Source organism: Patagioenas fasciata, chromosome 7 (assembly GCF_037038585.1).
Source record: "Patagioenas fasciata isolate bPatFas1 chromosome 7, bPatFas1.hap1, whole genome shotgun sequence".
Classification (NCBI taxonomy): Eukaryota; Metazoa; Chordata; class Aves; order Columbiformes; family Columbidae; genus Patagioenas; species Patagioenas fasciata.
In genome coordinates, this window is record NC_092526.1 from 31855496 (window position 1) to 31870174 (window position 14679).

At 44.9% G+C, this 14679-nt stretch overlaps 1 protein-coding gene and 1 long non-coding RNA gene across 7 annotated transcripts in view; one reads left to right on the plus strand and one right to left on the minus strand.

Annotated features, from left to right (window-relative positions):
• The first annotated feature begins 2 nt into the window (after window positions 1-2).
• LOC139828447 (uncharacterized) lies at window positions 3-6283 on the plus strand. The gene is made up of 3 exons (XR_011740045.1): window positions 3-247; window positions 539-2599; window positions 5699-6283. It is a non-coding gene; the product is annotated as an uncharacterized lncRNA (long non-coding RNA).
• Window positions 4886-14679, minus strand: part of ERBB4 (erb-b2 receptor tyrosine kinase 4) — a 616649-nt gene continuing 606855 nt past the window's right edge. For all 6 annotated transcript variants that reach the window (XM_071811269.1, XM_071811273.1, XM_071811270.1 and 3 more), the window contains one exon: window positions 4886-13734. In XM_071811269.1, coding sequence (XP_071667370.1) covers window positions 13298-13734 — 437 coding nt within the window. In that variant the 3' untranslated portion in view covers window positions 4886-13297. The remainder of the gene's footprint in view (window positions 13735-14679) is intronic.

Below are 14679 nucleotides of genomic sequence, written 5' to 3' on the forward strand. Positions count from 1 at the left end.
CGGCATTGCTTTGGGTGAAGCCACGTGCATGCACTCTGTGGACCGCCTGTTGTACCAGTTGCTGCCCCTTAATCATTTTCCTCAACTGATACCCGAAACTATATTTAAGTCACTTTTGGAGTGCTAAAACCCTGTTTCTCACTGGTTTAATAAAAGTTGTTTTGGACCCTGTTGTCCCTTAGATTAGCCTCGGGGTGCCTCCGTGACAGCAACACGAAGAGCTCAGGCAGCAAATCCAGCTTTCCAGGTAAGATCCTCACTCACAGTGCTGTTCCCAGCTCTCTTACAGTTGCATGTGTCCAGTCCCTTTTTTCCACCCATCCCCACGCAAGCTAGTCCGAGGATGGCCGAAAGCTTGAGAGCTCTGGCATTTCTGGGCTGAACTCCTTGCACAGTTCATGTAGACATTTTGCACAGCCCATGTCTGTCAGTGTGGCTGACAGGGAAATTAAGTTGACCAAAGTGTTACAGGCAGATTGAAAGAGCCAAATGGAAGCTCATTTGCATAGCTTTATTTTTCTCCTTTGACTTTTTCTAGCTTCTGGCAACAATTCCCAAAATATTTGCTGAGCCAGCTTGAGGTGTGATAGAGGAAACATGGTCAACTACTGCACCTTGGCGATGGCCACAGCCAGGTCAGTGGAGCTGATTTTTTATTTGCTGATGATAGTTTCTCATTGATGCATTCTTCAATGCATGAGGTGGTGCTTGTTTTAAATGGGGTGTTCATTGGACCTCTTTAGCAGCTTTACAATCATAGCACGGTTTGCAAATTGAGTGCAAGCTTTAAAGTGATTTTTCTGAATTCTGGGGCTTATTCAGTATTACTGAAACTGTTAAAAACAGCCTCTCCTGCCTGGACAGTTCCAGGCCTTAATGGAGGCATTACAGGGCCAGCAGCAGCTGCTTATTTTGCTTTTGGAGAGAGCAAAACCCATTTGCCCTGTGCTCAGTGCACAGGGTTGTAATGATTGGACAGAACACTTCTGGTGGAGGAAGCTGGGACAGTTCTACCTCTGCAAACGAACACTGGGCAGTCGTGGGCCAGTTTGTAAAGCCCACTGTCGGTGTGTGTGTTAGGCCCTACCATCCCTGTAGGAAACTTTTTCTGTTGTTGTAGGATCAACTTTCTTCAGAAATTAGTCCTTGGGCTTAAATAATTTCATATTGCACTTGCCCATCTGGTTCACAAGTGACACAGAGCCATAAAGAACTTCATTGCCATTAGTGCAGCATGAAACTGCTTGCAAAAGCGAAATTGTGCTTTTCAGTTGCAGGTTAAACCCCTGAGTTCAACAGCTTTTGCCAAATCGGCCTTTGCTGAATGAATGGCAGAGGGCTTTAAATTAATATCGTTTCACTGGAAAGTAATAGGTTGACTGATTAGTTAAACAAAAATTATTATTATCGTTATTTTTTCCCCAGGTATTATAAATAAAACTCACTTGGGAAAGGAGTAGAGGGGGAGAGAGTGCATTTACTAGCACTTGCCTCTGTTGCATTGTTCATGTCTCTGGATTTGATTTATTCTGAAGCATTGCTGAAGTTCTCCTGTGATCATGTCACTAGCTTTTTTTTTGTCAAATCGCTGTCTTTGCACCAGACACCGTTTCCTCTGCGCCGCATGACACGAGCTGCAGCCTCTCAGGGTGTGCGTGTCCCTGAGTGCGGGACAGGACCTGCAAAGCGCCTCGTGGGGTGACGGTGGCCGGGGCCAGGTTGCTGCTGCAAGCCTCCCTTCACAGCCCCTTGCCTTCCCAGGGAAGGGTGGGCTTGCAGCAGCATCTGTTTTGCTGCCAACCCTACGGAAAATAGAGTTTATAATACCTACAGTTGTAAAGCAGGAATGCTTAATAAGGTAAGAAAGACCAAGAGCTTTTCAGCAAGCAGTGCTGTGACAACAGCCTCCCGAAAGCAGGAGAGAAAGTCAGCGGTGAGGCTGCAAGCAAGGCACAGGGCGTTGGGAGGATTGTGTGTGTCTGTGCAATGACCTTTCCAAACTACTGGGTATAAAATGTCGAGGTTATGCGTGAAACAAATAGTTGCAATCCAGGGAGACTGGAGTATTTTAAAATGCACCTCAAAGAGCCAAATGACCTTTACTGTTTCTCACTAAATTTAAAATGTTCTCTGGGGTCCTGGCAATGCGGTTAGCCAGAGAGGCAGATCAGGGCAGCGAGAGCACTTTTACTTAGGGTGTGTGCCAGACCCTGTGGGATTAACCACAGCTTTTGAAGTGAATGTTGTGCTGGGGAAGGGGCCACGTGCTCAGGCTGATGCTTTTTTTTTACATGCTGAGAGTATTTCCATATGGAAAAAAAAAAAAAATCTGATAATTTGTGATTTGAACAGGAGGTTTTTCTATTTCCTCATTTTTATTCTTGTTTGCTTGTTTGTTTCAATCCTTTCTTTACTGAGCAAAAGTGATGGCGTGAGCACCACAGCATGTTGGCTGCGAGACCCGAGGCTGAAGTTATGAAACCAGTGAAGGAGACCAGAGTGAGCACAAAGAAGTTGATGGTGAGGCCGTAAACACAGTACCGTGAACTCATGGAACACTGATAATTAGTTGTGGATTGCACTATCATGCTATTAAAAGGTAATGCAGCACCATGCGTACACCCTACAGCCTTGAAAAGGAGCAATCCTAAAAGAAAGTTGTAGGACACTGCACGTGAGGAGCAAAGTCTGTTCTTGCTCTGTGATGCGCCAGAGTCTTCAATGACAACAGAAAATGAATGTAGGCAGTGCTGCTAAATACTCCTCTGTATTACCCTCATAGTAGTACCCAACCCCACATATGGATAATTAGCCATTTTCAAACATTTGTCTACCATTTTATTAACTATAGGCATGTCAAATACTCTACTATTTGATATGGGAAAATGCAGATGATACCTATTATGGCCTTTCATTTATTGTCTTTATAATATATCCCCAATTTCCTGTTGTTTAAGGAATAATTTTATAATTACATACAGAAATTGTTTCCTGAAATGAGGCTTTTTAGTATCACACTCATAATGTCAGGTGGGAGTAGATGTGTATTTATTTTCTGGGTAGAGCTCTTATATTTTCAGCTTCTTTGCATTTGTTTCTCTAGTTTTTGTGATATTTTTACTTGACTTTCTATTTTTTCATGGGGCTGTTTAACAAGATGCCACTGATATGGAAAAAAGGTTTAAAAAGTGTGTCATGAAGATTTTTTATTAACAGGTTTTAAATGCAGCTGGAAGATATTCATGGCTATAAAAGCACTATCAACAGAGCTTTTGGGTTGGTTTTTTTCAGTTGTTGGAAGTTTGGTTAAACCCCTTAGAAGGGAAATAGAACCTGCTCATCTCTAAATGCAAAAGAGGTGAACTGGCTGCATAGCAGCAGCACCTACAGCTAACTAACTAGGCCTTTTCAGCTATTATACAACATTGTAAAGAAAGAAATGCAATTTGAGCCATGGTGAATATTTCATTAAAAAGCTTATTTTTTTGAGCCTACTGATAGAACAGCCATTTCCCTTAAGCATCTTCACAGTAAACAAAGGAACCTAAAATGTGACTTCTCAGCTTCGAGATCCAAACTATAGAGTGTTCTGAGGTATAGCTCTTGTTTCTGACCAGAACTTGTTCTCTGACAGGCAACTGCCTTGAAAAGAGGTACTTGTAATCTAGGTTAGAAAGTGTGCTGTCAAACTTCACTGTAACTTGTGGATTTGTTGTTGATATTTGTTTGTAAATAAATAAACTATCTCCTTCCCTCCCTCTTTCCCTTTCCTCTCTCCTGTTTTTGTCTATTTCTCTTTCCCTCCTCCCATCTTCCTCTCACTCTCTTCTACTTTCCATCTTTCTTCCTCTTTCTTTCTCTCCTCTCTTTTGCTCTCTTTCCCTCATTTCATTCTCTCTCTCCATTTCCTATCTCTCACCTTCTCTCTGCTCTTCCTCTTTTTTCTCTCTCTTTTCTTTCTCTCTCGCTCTCTCTCCCCCCTCTTTATCTCTTCTCCTCTCCAAGTCTTCTTTCTCCCTTTATCTTCCTCTCACCTTCCCTCCTTTCTTTCCATTTCTCCTTTCTCTTTCCTTTTACTCTCTCCCCTCCTCTTTCCCCCTTTTCCTTTTCTCTCCTTCCTTCCTTCCTGTTTTTGTCTGTTTCTTTTTCCTTTCCCTCCTCCTCCCATCTTCTCGCTCTCTCCCCCTTTCTCTTACTTTCTCTTTCCGTCTTTCTTCCTCTTTCCTTTTTCTCTTTGTCTTTCCCCTCTTTTGCTTTCTTCCCCCATTTAAGTCTCTCTCCATTTTCTTTCTTCTCTTGTTTCTCTCTCCCCCCTCTTTTTTCCTCTCTTCTCTTGCTCTCTCTCCCCCCCTTTCTCTTTATCTCTTCTCCATCTCCTTTCCCTCTCTTCATCTTTCTCCGACCTTCCCTCCTCCTTTCTTTCCATTTCCCCTTTCTCCTTCCTTTTACTCTCTCTCCCCTCCTCTTTCCCTCTCTTTCTTTTTGTCTCTTACCCTTCCTTCCTTCCTTCCTTCCTTCCTTCCTTCCTTCCTTCCTTCCTTCCTTCCTTCCTTCCTTCCTTCCTTCCTTCCTTCCTCCTTCCATCTTGCTCTCCCCCCCTTTTTCTCTCCTCTCTTTTGCTCTTGTTTCTCTCTCCTCTTTCTTCCCTCCTCTTTTTTCTCTCTTGTCTTTCTTTCCCCCCCTTTCTCTTTACCTCTTGATCTCCTTTCCCTCTCTTCTTTCTTCCTCTCCCTCCTTCCCCCCCACCACAGGCATGCCTGCATTGCACTCACACACAAAGATGTGCACACACAGACACACACGGGGCCTTACCTGAGCAGGGGCTGAGTCCCTGTTGCTGGCAGCACCTGAACCCTGGCAAGAAATTTCACACGTACACAGAGAGTTTGTTTCATATTTTATTGAATTTCATTTATATTAAATTAAAAATATATTTCTGACAGATTCATGTAACAAAAAGGCAGAACAGTTTTCAAATTGTTCAGCTGGGATGAGCATGGGTTGGTGCAAGGTGGGTCACAGTCTACATTTGCCTTAACAAACAGATAAAGCTCTACCCCAAGGACCGTGAGGAGAAACTCGGGACTGCACATGGGGCGGGGGGTGGGGGGGGCAGGAAATATAACCACACAAAGAGAAGATCCACAGGTTTCTCCCCAGCCTCCAAACAAGACAAAAAGGGAGGGAAGGAAACAAAACAAAAAACCAAGAAGAAACCATGAAAAGAAGGGAAATTATGCTAAAATATGTACCTAATATTAACCCAGGTCAGTATTTTAACAGTGCATAATTCTCGATAGCTAAAATATGAGAAACAAAAGGTTAAAGTAACGTTACACCACATACAATTGGCATACCCTACTGTGTAAGCAAGTGCAGAAAGTCTGAACACACCACAATAGTGCTAAAACACAGAATCACACAGAATGCCAAAAATGGTACTTCTAACCAAAACCAGAGGGTGGGAAGGAAGAGAAAGAAAAGGGGAGGAGCGGCTTAAATCACAAGCAAATTACCTATATACAAATCAACTCTAAGGACAATTATGTTCCAAATAATGATGTCCACAAGGAAAATAAAAGCAACATTATCCTTATTTACAAATGCAACTAGCTGTGTCTTTAACAAGCTATAAAAATACTATTCACATTTTCAAAGTAACATACAGTAGTTTTTGTATTTTTTTTTTTTATTTCAGAAAGGCAGCTAACTCTGAATGCATCACTTTGCAAGAAATTAGCATCTTCCCCAACATGCTGATGTTTCTCTTCGTCTGAAGGTATGTACTTACTTCATAAGGCAGAAGTAGTGTTGTTGTTGTTGTTTTTTTTTTTCCTTTGCACTTTGAGAACAAGGCGAGTTGGCTACAACCCAGACTGGCCCCATCATCTCTCTCTCTCACCCACCTCCCTGGCTGCAGAGCATCTCGCAGGAGTTTGGTGCTGCTCCTGCGTCATCTCCCAGCCGGGGCTTGGCTTTTGATGGTGAGGGGACAGTAATGTCATCCTCCGGGCCTGGGAGTCTGAGCCTCATCAGGAAGAAAAAGTCAATAGTTCAAGAGTGCCAGGTCAGGAAATATATTTTGGATATCTCTGTTTTTCAGAAAAAGACTGCTTTTTCCCCTTAATTCCGCCCCCCTACAGCTGGGCTGCTACTGCTTTAGAAATTCTGGCTTATGATGTTGGGGAAATTGCAAAAACTGGGCAAAAAAGAGATTAAAACCACAGTGAATAATGTATTGAATATGTACCAATCTCCAACAATAAAATGCTATAAAAAGTTATGCGTTTTATTGACCTGCATTTTCCTCTTAACATATCCCACCATAAAATGACAAGTACCCAGCAACTCCCTTCAGTCCCTGTCTCCAAAGAAAGGGTGGTTTGGTGCATTCAAAGTTAGCTACCCCTTACACAGCTGCTCAGTTAATTATCGACCCATTTAACAGCAGTACCAGTTTATGCTACATATGTCATAGTACCTTACCTCAAAAGAACGGCATACATATCTACACTTACTTATAAAATACCATTCACAGTTTATTACTGTGGTTATCCCAAAAGGGTTTAGTCTTCGGAGTGCTATGGACAATACAGTGTTTTCTCCCTTGGAGGGCTCAAAGGTTGGGCAGGGCACGGGGCTGATGGCGCCGCGGGGACAAACGTGCTGGTAAAGGGCGCTGATGGGCACCCTGGTCACACCCGAGCCACCAGCGAGACAGTGCTACGTGAGACGTACCTTTGCCCTGGTGGTTTCATCCACAACACATCTGGAGCACAATTTCATGGCTTTTTTAATTGGGGAGGGGAGAAGGACTGGGAAATAATTAATTACTCACCCTGCAAAACACCTTACAGGTCTCCCTTAAAACCCCTCTCTACCAAGGTCCACAAAGCTCTCTCTCAAAATTAAATAACAAGAAAAGAAAAAAAAAAAAACAACAACAACAAACCAGCTCTGACTCCTCATTTCCCAATCGGGACAATGTCCTTAGGCTTCCCCCTCATACCTTTTCCTGGCTTGTCTGCACGGACCCCAGCTGGAAGATGCCTTGGGTGGACGCAACTCTGGCTGCAGTTGAAGCAAGTCCTGCCACCATCAGCCAGACCTGAACACCCACCAGCTGCCCCTGAAATGACCTGTCAGTCATTTCCCCAAGAGCAAAGAGCCTACCAGCGTAACAGCATTATAATCCACTCAACAGTACAGGAATATTACCCACTGCTAAAATACAATTAAACCCAAGGTGGAGATGATGTGATTTTTTTGGACGTTTTACAGTGGTACTTGTAACCACAGATCTTTATTTCTGTTTTTCTTTCCCAGTTTGAAAGCCCCATTTGCAACAGTGACCTTTTCTACCTGTGTAACACTTAGCAAGAGCCAGGAAATAAAAATGAGGGGGAATCTTGCAAACACAGCAACCCGGCACAGAGGCTGCCATGAGGGACGACCCGCAGCTCTCTGCGTGTGATGGAGTGTGAATATTGCAGCCAATCAAACCCACCCTGCACAGCCTTGGTTTTCTAAAAACCAATTAAACTCAAATAAAAGGTTTTATATAACAATGGATGAGCTGTTGTGTCAGCAGCAGAGGTCTAAGATACACAGGAATGAGAATATTGCAAGTGACAGAGCTAGAAATGAACATGCACACAGTCTTCATGTAACCGCGACACCACCTTTTAAAAACTACCTGCCGAAGGGAACTCGAGGAGATAGTACTGTCCCCTTTGAGGTGCTCTGTAAGAGCCAAAGACATGACTGAAAACCAGAAGCCCAGCTCTGGTTCAGACAAAAAAAATCCTCTGCTCCACCACACATGCTCAACCTAAACGGCCTTCAAAGCAGGTGAATACCTACCTGAGCAAACAGTTCCAAAATGTGTCTGGGAAATAGCAAGGGAAGCCCTGATACTCCAGTTGTGCAAAGTGATGGGAAAATCCATGCCAACAGGTGAGCGATGCCCCAGCCATCAGTCCTGCCTGGGGCATTTCTGTCACTCCCGTTTCCTCTCTCTCAAAGGGACAGCGGGTGTGAGCACACCGGAGCTGCAGGGGCTGCCACCCTGTCCATGAACAGACACTTGCCCAGGGTGAAGCAAGGCTGACTGGGACACCTTCGGTTACCCTGGGGAATGCCAAGACCAGCAGCCTAATTCTGAGTTGGGCCAAAGCCTCATCTTGCAGGTGGTACAATGGAGCTCAAATAATCCCTTAATACCTTTAGCTGCCACCATGATGCAGGACACCTACACAGACCCCCATCAGAAAAAAAGATTTTTCAGTTTAATAAATACCTAAGTTTCCCATATAGCTCCATCCTCAAAAAAACCCCAACTTCAAGGCGTATTTCTAGGCTGACTTACCTCACAGCTCGTGTTTTCCATTGTCCTGCCCAGCTCGCCCTATAGCAATGGAAAGAATGGATCTGCAGAAAGTCAGGGGCAAGCTGGTCTTTCAGAGTTGCCATTTTCTTTGCTTCTAGTCTGGGCACGGTGGTGGCTGAGGGCGGGTGGAAACGCTCCCCTGTAACTCCCTCTCAAATCATCAGTGCAAACAGGTACCGGGGCAGTGGTGCGTGCACAGGCTGCCCTGCCCCGGCACCCTTCACACACAGCCTGCCCGCCACGGAACGGCAAGGGAAACGTATTTGCCCATTAATCACAAAATGGTTTGGGTTGGAGGGGACTTTAAAGATCATCTAGTTCCAGTCCCCAGAAATAAATGAAAAGAGATCATTCCACACAAGTACTGCAGTCGAGAAATGCATTTTCTACCAAATCAGTGGTACAAAGCAGGGTTAACACAACCTTTCTCTGTGCAAAGGATTTCTGGGCTGAGCTTAAGGTACCTGAAACAGACCCACATGGTGGCTCCTACTGATGATACCTGCTCAGATTTATTTCCATTGCTTGCTACCTGTGCGAGATGACCTGTTTGAAGGCAAGCTGTAAACACTCTGCTGCATCTGAGTGAGCGGCCATGTAAGAATCCCTCCTGGCTATTTTGCAGAAAAATTTGAAAAGAGTTGAAGAAAGAATAGTTGGTTTCAGTCAATTATGTTACAGTAAGTCAATCGGATCCAGCATCCCCATCTGTGTGAAATAACCCTCAGGTAGATAATAACATCTAAGACAAATGTCACTGAAAGAGATTAGGAAAAAATAAGCTGCTGTTCTCTTTCATTTAGTGCATTGCCTTGTGCCTTGGACAACAGCTGATACACGCTCAGGTATCTGCTCTAGGAAAGTTAGTCACTGCTCTTCAGTTGCACAGGGAAAGGAACACATTTACACATAGGAGACCGCATTATAAAACCCATAAAACCTGACAGTGCTGTGTACAGATACCATAGAAGAACCAGAGAACTAATTACAGCCAAACAAAACACTTCTACTAATGCTCTCACCTATTGCTTTGTGCTGACAAAATGCAGTTTGTGTGGAAATACTGGTTTGTTTGTTTGTTTTCCCCAAACCTGTGACTATTCATTAAAAAGCCTGACCCACATCTTTCACAACATAATCAGTTGAATACCTGCCATGATTTTGCCATGTACGTTTGCCCACCTTCCCTTCACCACGCCAGCAGCTGACACCCACTAAGGCAAACATGTGAGTTAGGACCAGCCAGTTATTTCTGCTGATCAGATTAAAACAGCCAAACAGTTCTGCCCTTAGTTTTGCTTTTTTTTCTTTAACCACGGTTAAGCTTTGTCCAAGAGACAAAAACCTGTCCAAGGAGCTGAGCGACACCACGCTTCCAGAGGGAACGCGCGCATCTACGGGCTGTGTTCACAAGATCGCGAATCTTTCTGGGGAGAAGGAACCGGTCACCCAGGTGCCCAGCACCATGGGCAGAACAAACGTCACCTGCTGGCAGCGCAGGAAACGTAAGGACCATTTTCAGCAAATTCAACACAAACCAGAAGCTCAGGGAAAAAACATAAAAAACCCACAAAACAAACAAACACTTCCCCCTAAAAATCAAACCAAACACACAAAAAAAACCCCCACAAACAGACAAAACAAAAAGCCAGACATTTATGAGGCTGCAGTTGTTGAGTTTTCCACCATCACGACTGTGCCCATCAGCCCCTTGTTTGCCCTCTAGTCACCACACAGCTGGCATGGCCCGGCCCAAAGCAGCTTCTGTTCCCGCCTTCACGCTGCCTCGCTTCAAGGAACCTCCGCATTTACACGCTACTTAAATATATATTATCACACCCACAGTCAGCAAAATGAATAAATAATTCAAGTTTTGTAAGAAAGTGTTAAGTTGTTAAAAACCACAATTATTTACATTTTGATTATTTGACGAGCTTGTTTCCAACACCGGTACTACTTAATTACCAGAGAAACAAACTGGCCTCACCTTCTGTCAGCAGCTACATCCCAGCCCTGTCCCACCCGGGCCGAGCTGTGTGCGCTTCTGCCCAGCAGCCTTTGAGTGCACCTCCGTGAATTCAAACACATAAGCTGTACCAGAATTTAATTTTTTCTCCATTAGGAGTTACTCTGATATGAGACTTGTTCAGGGACAAATCAACCCCTTTCTCCACCTACCTACAGAACCTGAGCTGCTTCTGCGCTGAAACAGGTCAGCCACAATCCCATGCCAGTCGTTGTCCTCGGGCAGCTTGGCAATTGCATCCCAATCTGGCAGAGCTTTGCCTGTGCTTCAGATGACGCCCTGTGAGCACTACTGCTGGCGAACCTTCCCCGGAGCGTGCTCTCCAGGGCCTCACACCACCCCTGCATCTCCAGCCCCTGCCCAATGTCCTCTTCCATCTCCTACCAAGGTCACGAGGAGCTACAGATGGCACCAGCAATAAGCAAGACGTGATATTTTTGTAACCATCCTTCCCACTTTAGTGGTCTGCTGGTCACTTTGTGCGGCCACCAGAGACCACCCTGGTACCACTTGACCCAACATCTTGTAATACCTTCAAAGATCTGTACTTGTTCCTGCTGTTTTCAGACTCTTCAGCTACATATTCCATTTACGGGTTTAATATCCACCCTGCAGCTGATGCAGAAACAGGCTGTCGGCTGAACCAACCTCGACCTAGTCATCATATACAATTTGCCTTCCATCTACAAATGTAACACCCAACCCAGGTTTGAAATCTCTTCATACGTTCGTCAGGCTGACCCCTAGCTACCATGATTTGGGTGACCACCATGTGTTTCTTACTTCTTCCCTTATTCCCCAATGATTAAAGGTGGCAAGCTGTTCAGATGGCAGGGTTCTGGAGGAGCCTGACGCCATTGCCAGAACACTGGTGGTTGCTGGTTTCATTGCCGTCACCCCAAATATCTCAACTTTAACAGTACTGAAGCGCATAAACTGAGATACTGTTGTATCACCTAAGATTGCCATCCATCGGGTGTTGTTTCTTCCTGTTTAAAAGCCATGATGGATAGAGACACAGGCAGATCTTCAAAGGTACTTAATAGTTCTTTAGGATTTTTGGTGAGAACTAGGTATGCAAATGTTCTCACACACATGGGTCTTGGTGCATCAGGAGCAAACAAACAGTGTCTCTGGCCCTTCCCAGCTCCATCTGCTTCAGATTGCTAAAAACGTCCAGAACTCTGGCTGACAAATATTCCCAAAGAGGAGCAGGCCAGGGGGTGAGGTGGGGGTGTCTACCTAAAAACTGAGGTTGATGAAAGCAGAACTAAGTGCAAGGACACTGACTCATACTTATTTACATTTTTGACTGAAAGCTTCCGTGAGTCATGCGCATTTTGACTTCTCCAACCTTGTATGCACTGTCCTCTGTGCCAGAGTAATCTTCCTTTTAGAAAAAAAAGTATTCCATCCTGTGCTGCAAGCCAGAGCAAAACATTTGTCTCCTCTGATCCCTGTCAGGGCTTGCTGTGCTGTCCTTCACGTGGTAGCAGCAAGAGCTGGTTGCTCTGTCACTGTATTCTCTGAAGCAGTCAATGCAATGGCCTCTCAGAACTGGTAGACATTGTTCCAAAGACTTGATTTGCTTCATTTTGGTATTTCCACAGTCAACCTTTACATATAATTATTTTTTTTTTAAATTTAAAATTATTATTTTGTATTTTGCTGGTCACTTCCATATTGCTTCATTCAAAATCCAGAAAATAGTTCAAATAAAATCAGAGCTTAAGTGCAAACTATCTTTCCAGTGAACCACTATGTGCACTTTCTCCAGTGAACCACTATGTGCATTTTCTCCAGTCCAGTGTGTGTCTTCCAGTTTAAAGGACCCTTCCCACCACCACCCCACAGAACACCAGTAGACTTCATGACCCATATCAAGCTCTCCAGTTCTCCATCTTGTCCTCAGTTCCTCAGTGTTGCCTGACAGCATCCCCAACTCCCTTCATGATCACCAAGAAGAAAAAGAGGGGAGAATTTGTTTGGGTCTTCCTATGTATCTATAATCAGCAGGTATAAAACAGGAAAGCTAAGCTGTTTGCATACAAATCTTGGTTTCTTGGCCTTTTAGGTTCAAAAAGAACATATTGGAGGTGTGGTTTTGTTATTCTTTTCTGAAAGGGTTTTTTTGTTTGAAGTTGGCACATATACAAAAAGGTCATGTCATGTACCAGTTCTGAGCTGGAGTCTCTGCGGTTAGGAATTGGCACAAAATCATGGTGTGGCTCAGAAAAAGGCTTTAGCTGTGTATCAGAGTCACATCATCATTTCTTGGAAAGCCACAATGAAGATCTGAATGATTATGAAAAGCCAGGTTAGCCATTTTAAGTCGCTGGGATAGAAAGTGTTAGAGAAAGAAATTGGATTCTCAATCTCAATTACTATGCTATCACACATGATATAAAAATCGTCCATTTTTCACCCTAATGGAAACTGCACTGAGATTTCCAGGAATGCTGTACAGACTCTCATCAGTTCCTGCTGAAAGAAAACAGCCTCTCTGTGGCTTTCCCTACCACATCTGGCTTCAATCACTGAGAACCTGCTCCAAGACAGGCAACAGTGCCACTGGCCTCTCCTGCTGCTGCCCGGCTTCTCTGACTGTCCGACCCTCCGGATCTGCGGAAAGTGAGAATCGCCAGGTTGTACATTGCCTTCTTTCAGTCTCTTTCCTTCCTTCTTTCCAGGTTCCCAACTCAATCTGCAAACGACTCCAAGACATCCATTCACTTGGAAATATCAAAAATGAGTGAACTGGCAAGAAGAGGAAGCTCATGGGAGAAAGAAAGGGAGGGAGGGAGGAGAGACAGAAAAGGAGAGAGAGAAAGAGCGAGGCAGCTAGAAGGGGTTGCCTTTCCACTTCTGTAAGACCGCAGTCGCTACACCACCGTATTCCGGTGTCTGTAGGGCGGCGGGGGCAGCACAGTGCCAGGCTTCAGGGAGAACTCGGAGAGGTATTCAGGATTCTCTGCCACAATGGGCCGGATCCGTCCATTCTGTTTGTAAAAGTATTTTGTGCTGTACTCTTGCAGGTAGTCCGGGTGCTGGAGGGTGCTTCGTGGGGGCAGGCTGTGATTCCAGTAGTCTGGGTTGTCGAAGGCCTTCTTAGCTTTCTCCGGCAAATTGTTCTTCAGGTACTCGGCATTTTCCAAGGTGTTTGCAAAAGTGTTGAGGTACAACGGCTCATTCACGTACTCATCCTCTGCTTTGGGCTGCCCATTTGGAGCGTTGTGATACTCTGGGTTGTCCACAGCTTGGAGATCTCCATTCTTTCGTCGGGAAACAAATGGGTTCTCTTCCACTGGGTTTAGGTAATCTAAGGAAAGATTAAAAATAACAAAGAGAGGGAGTAATCCATCTGTATTACCACCAGGCTGTGCCAGAAGCAGTACTGGGGCTTGTGCACCCTTCCACCCCAGCCACTCATTCCAGAAAAGCTGGAAATCAAACTACAGCTCTCACTGAGCCACAGCCCATGTGCCTTGTTGATCCTGGCCTTCCTCTGTGTGCCATCGACAGAGCCAAGCACGTCAAGTAACTTCTGCCTCTGCTGCTGACTCTCTGTGCAACCTTGGACGTATCAGTCAAACCCTCTGCTCTGCAGTGTTTCCACCCAGAAAGCTCTATAGAAATCTTAGCTAAGCCTCTCTGCACAAACACCATCCCAAGGGCTAACTTCTAAGACAGCTTCATTTCTAACAGAACAATTTGCCTGATTAAAAACCTTCCATCCCTGAAGGACAAAGGGCCTCGAAGCATAATGAAAAAAACGATTCAAATGAGCCCTGGAAAGTGTACAAGAGAATCTTACACCAGCTCCAAAACAGGAGTTGGAGCAGGCTACAGTTGTTTCAAATCACTTTCTGCGGATTAACACCACAAAAAATTGTAGCTGAAGCACAGAAAGGTTTTAATGCTGTCATGGAAAGCTAGACAGGGGATGGGGAGGGAAGAGAAACATAAAGAGACTGGCTGTCCTAGGTTAAAAAGGCACGCTTAGTAAGGTCTCGCCCACGGTCACACACAGGCGACTGAGCCACAGGGCAATGGATGTGTTGAGTGCCATGTCCTGCTTTGCTCTGTGTGTAAAAACGTCTTGCTGCAAAACAGAAAGCCCATCAGCCTGGGCAGGAGGGAGGTCACTGACACTGCGAGCGGGCTGCAAAGGCAATGGCGTGGAGGTGGGCCAGGGACAAAAGGAACTGGGGGTGGGACCATTGCGGCAAGATAGTCAAAAGCATCCAGTTCATCCAGGGCTGGA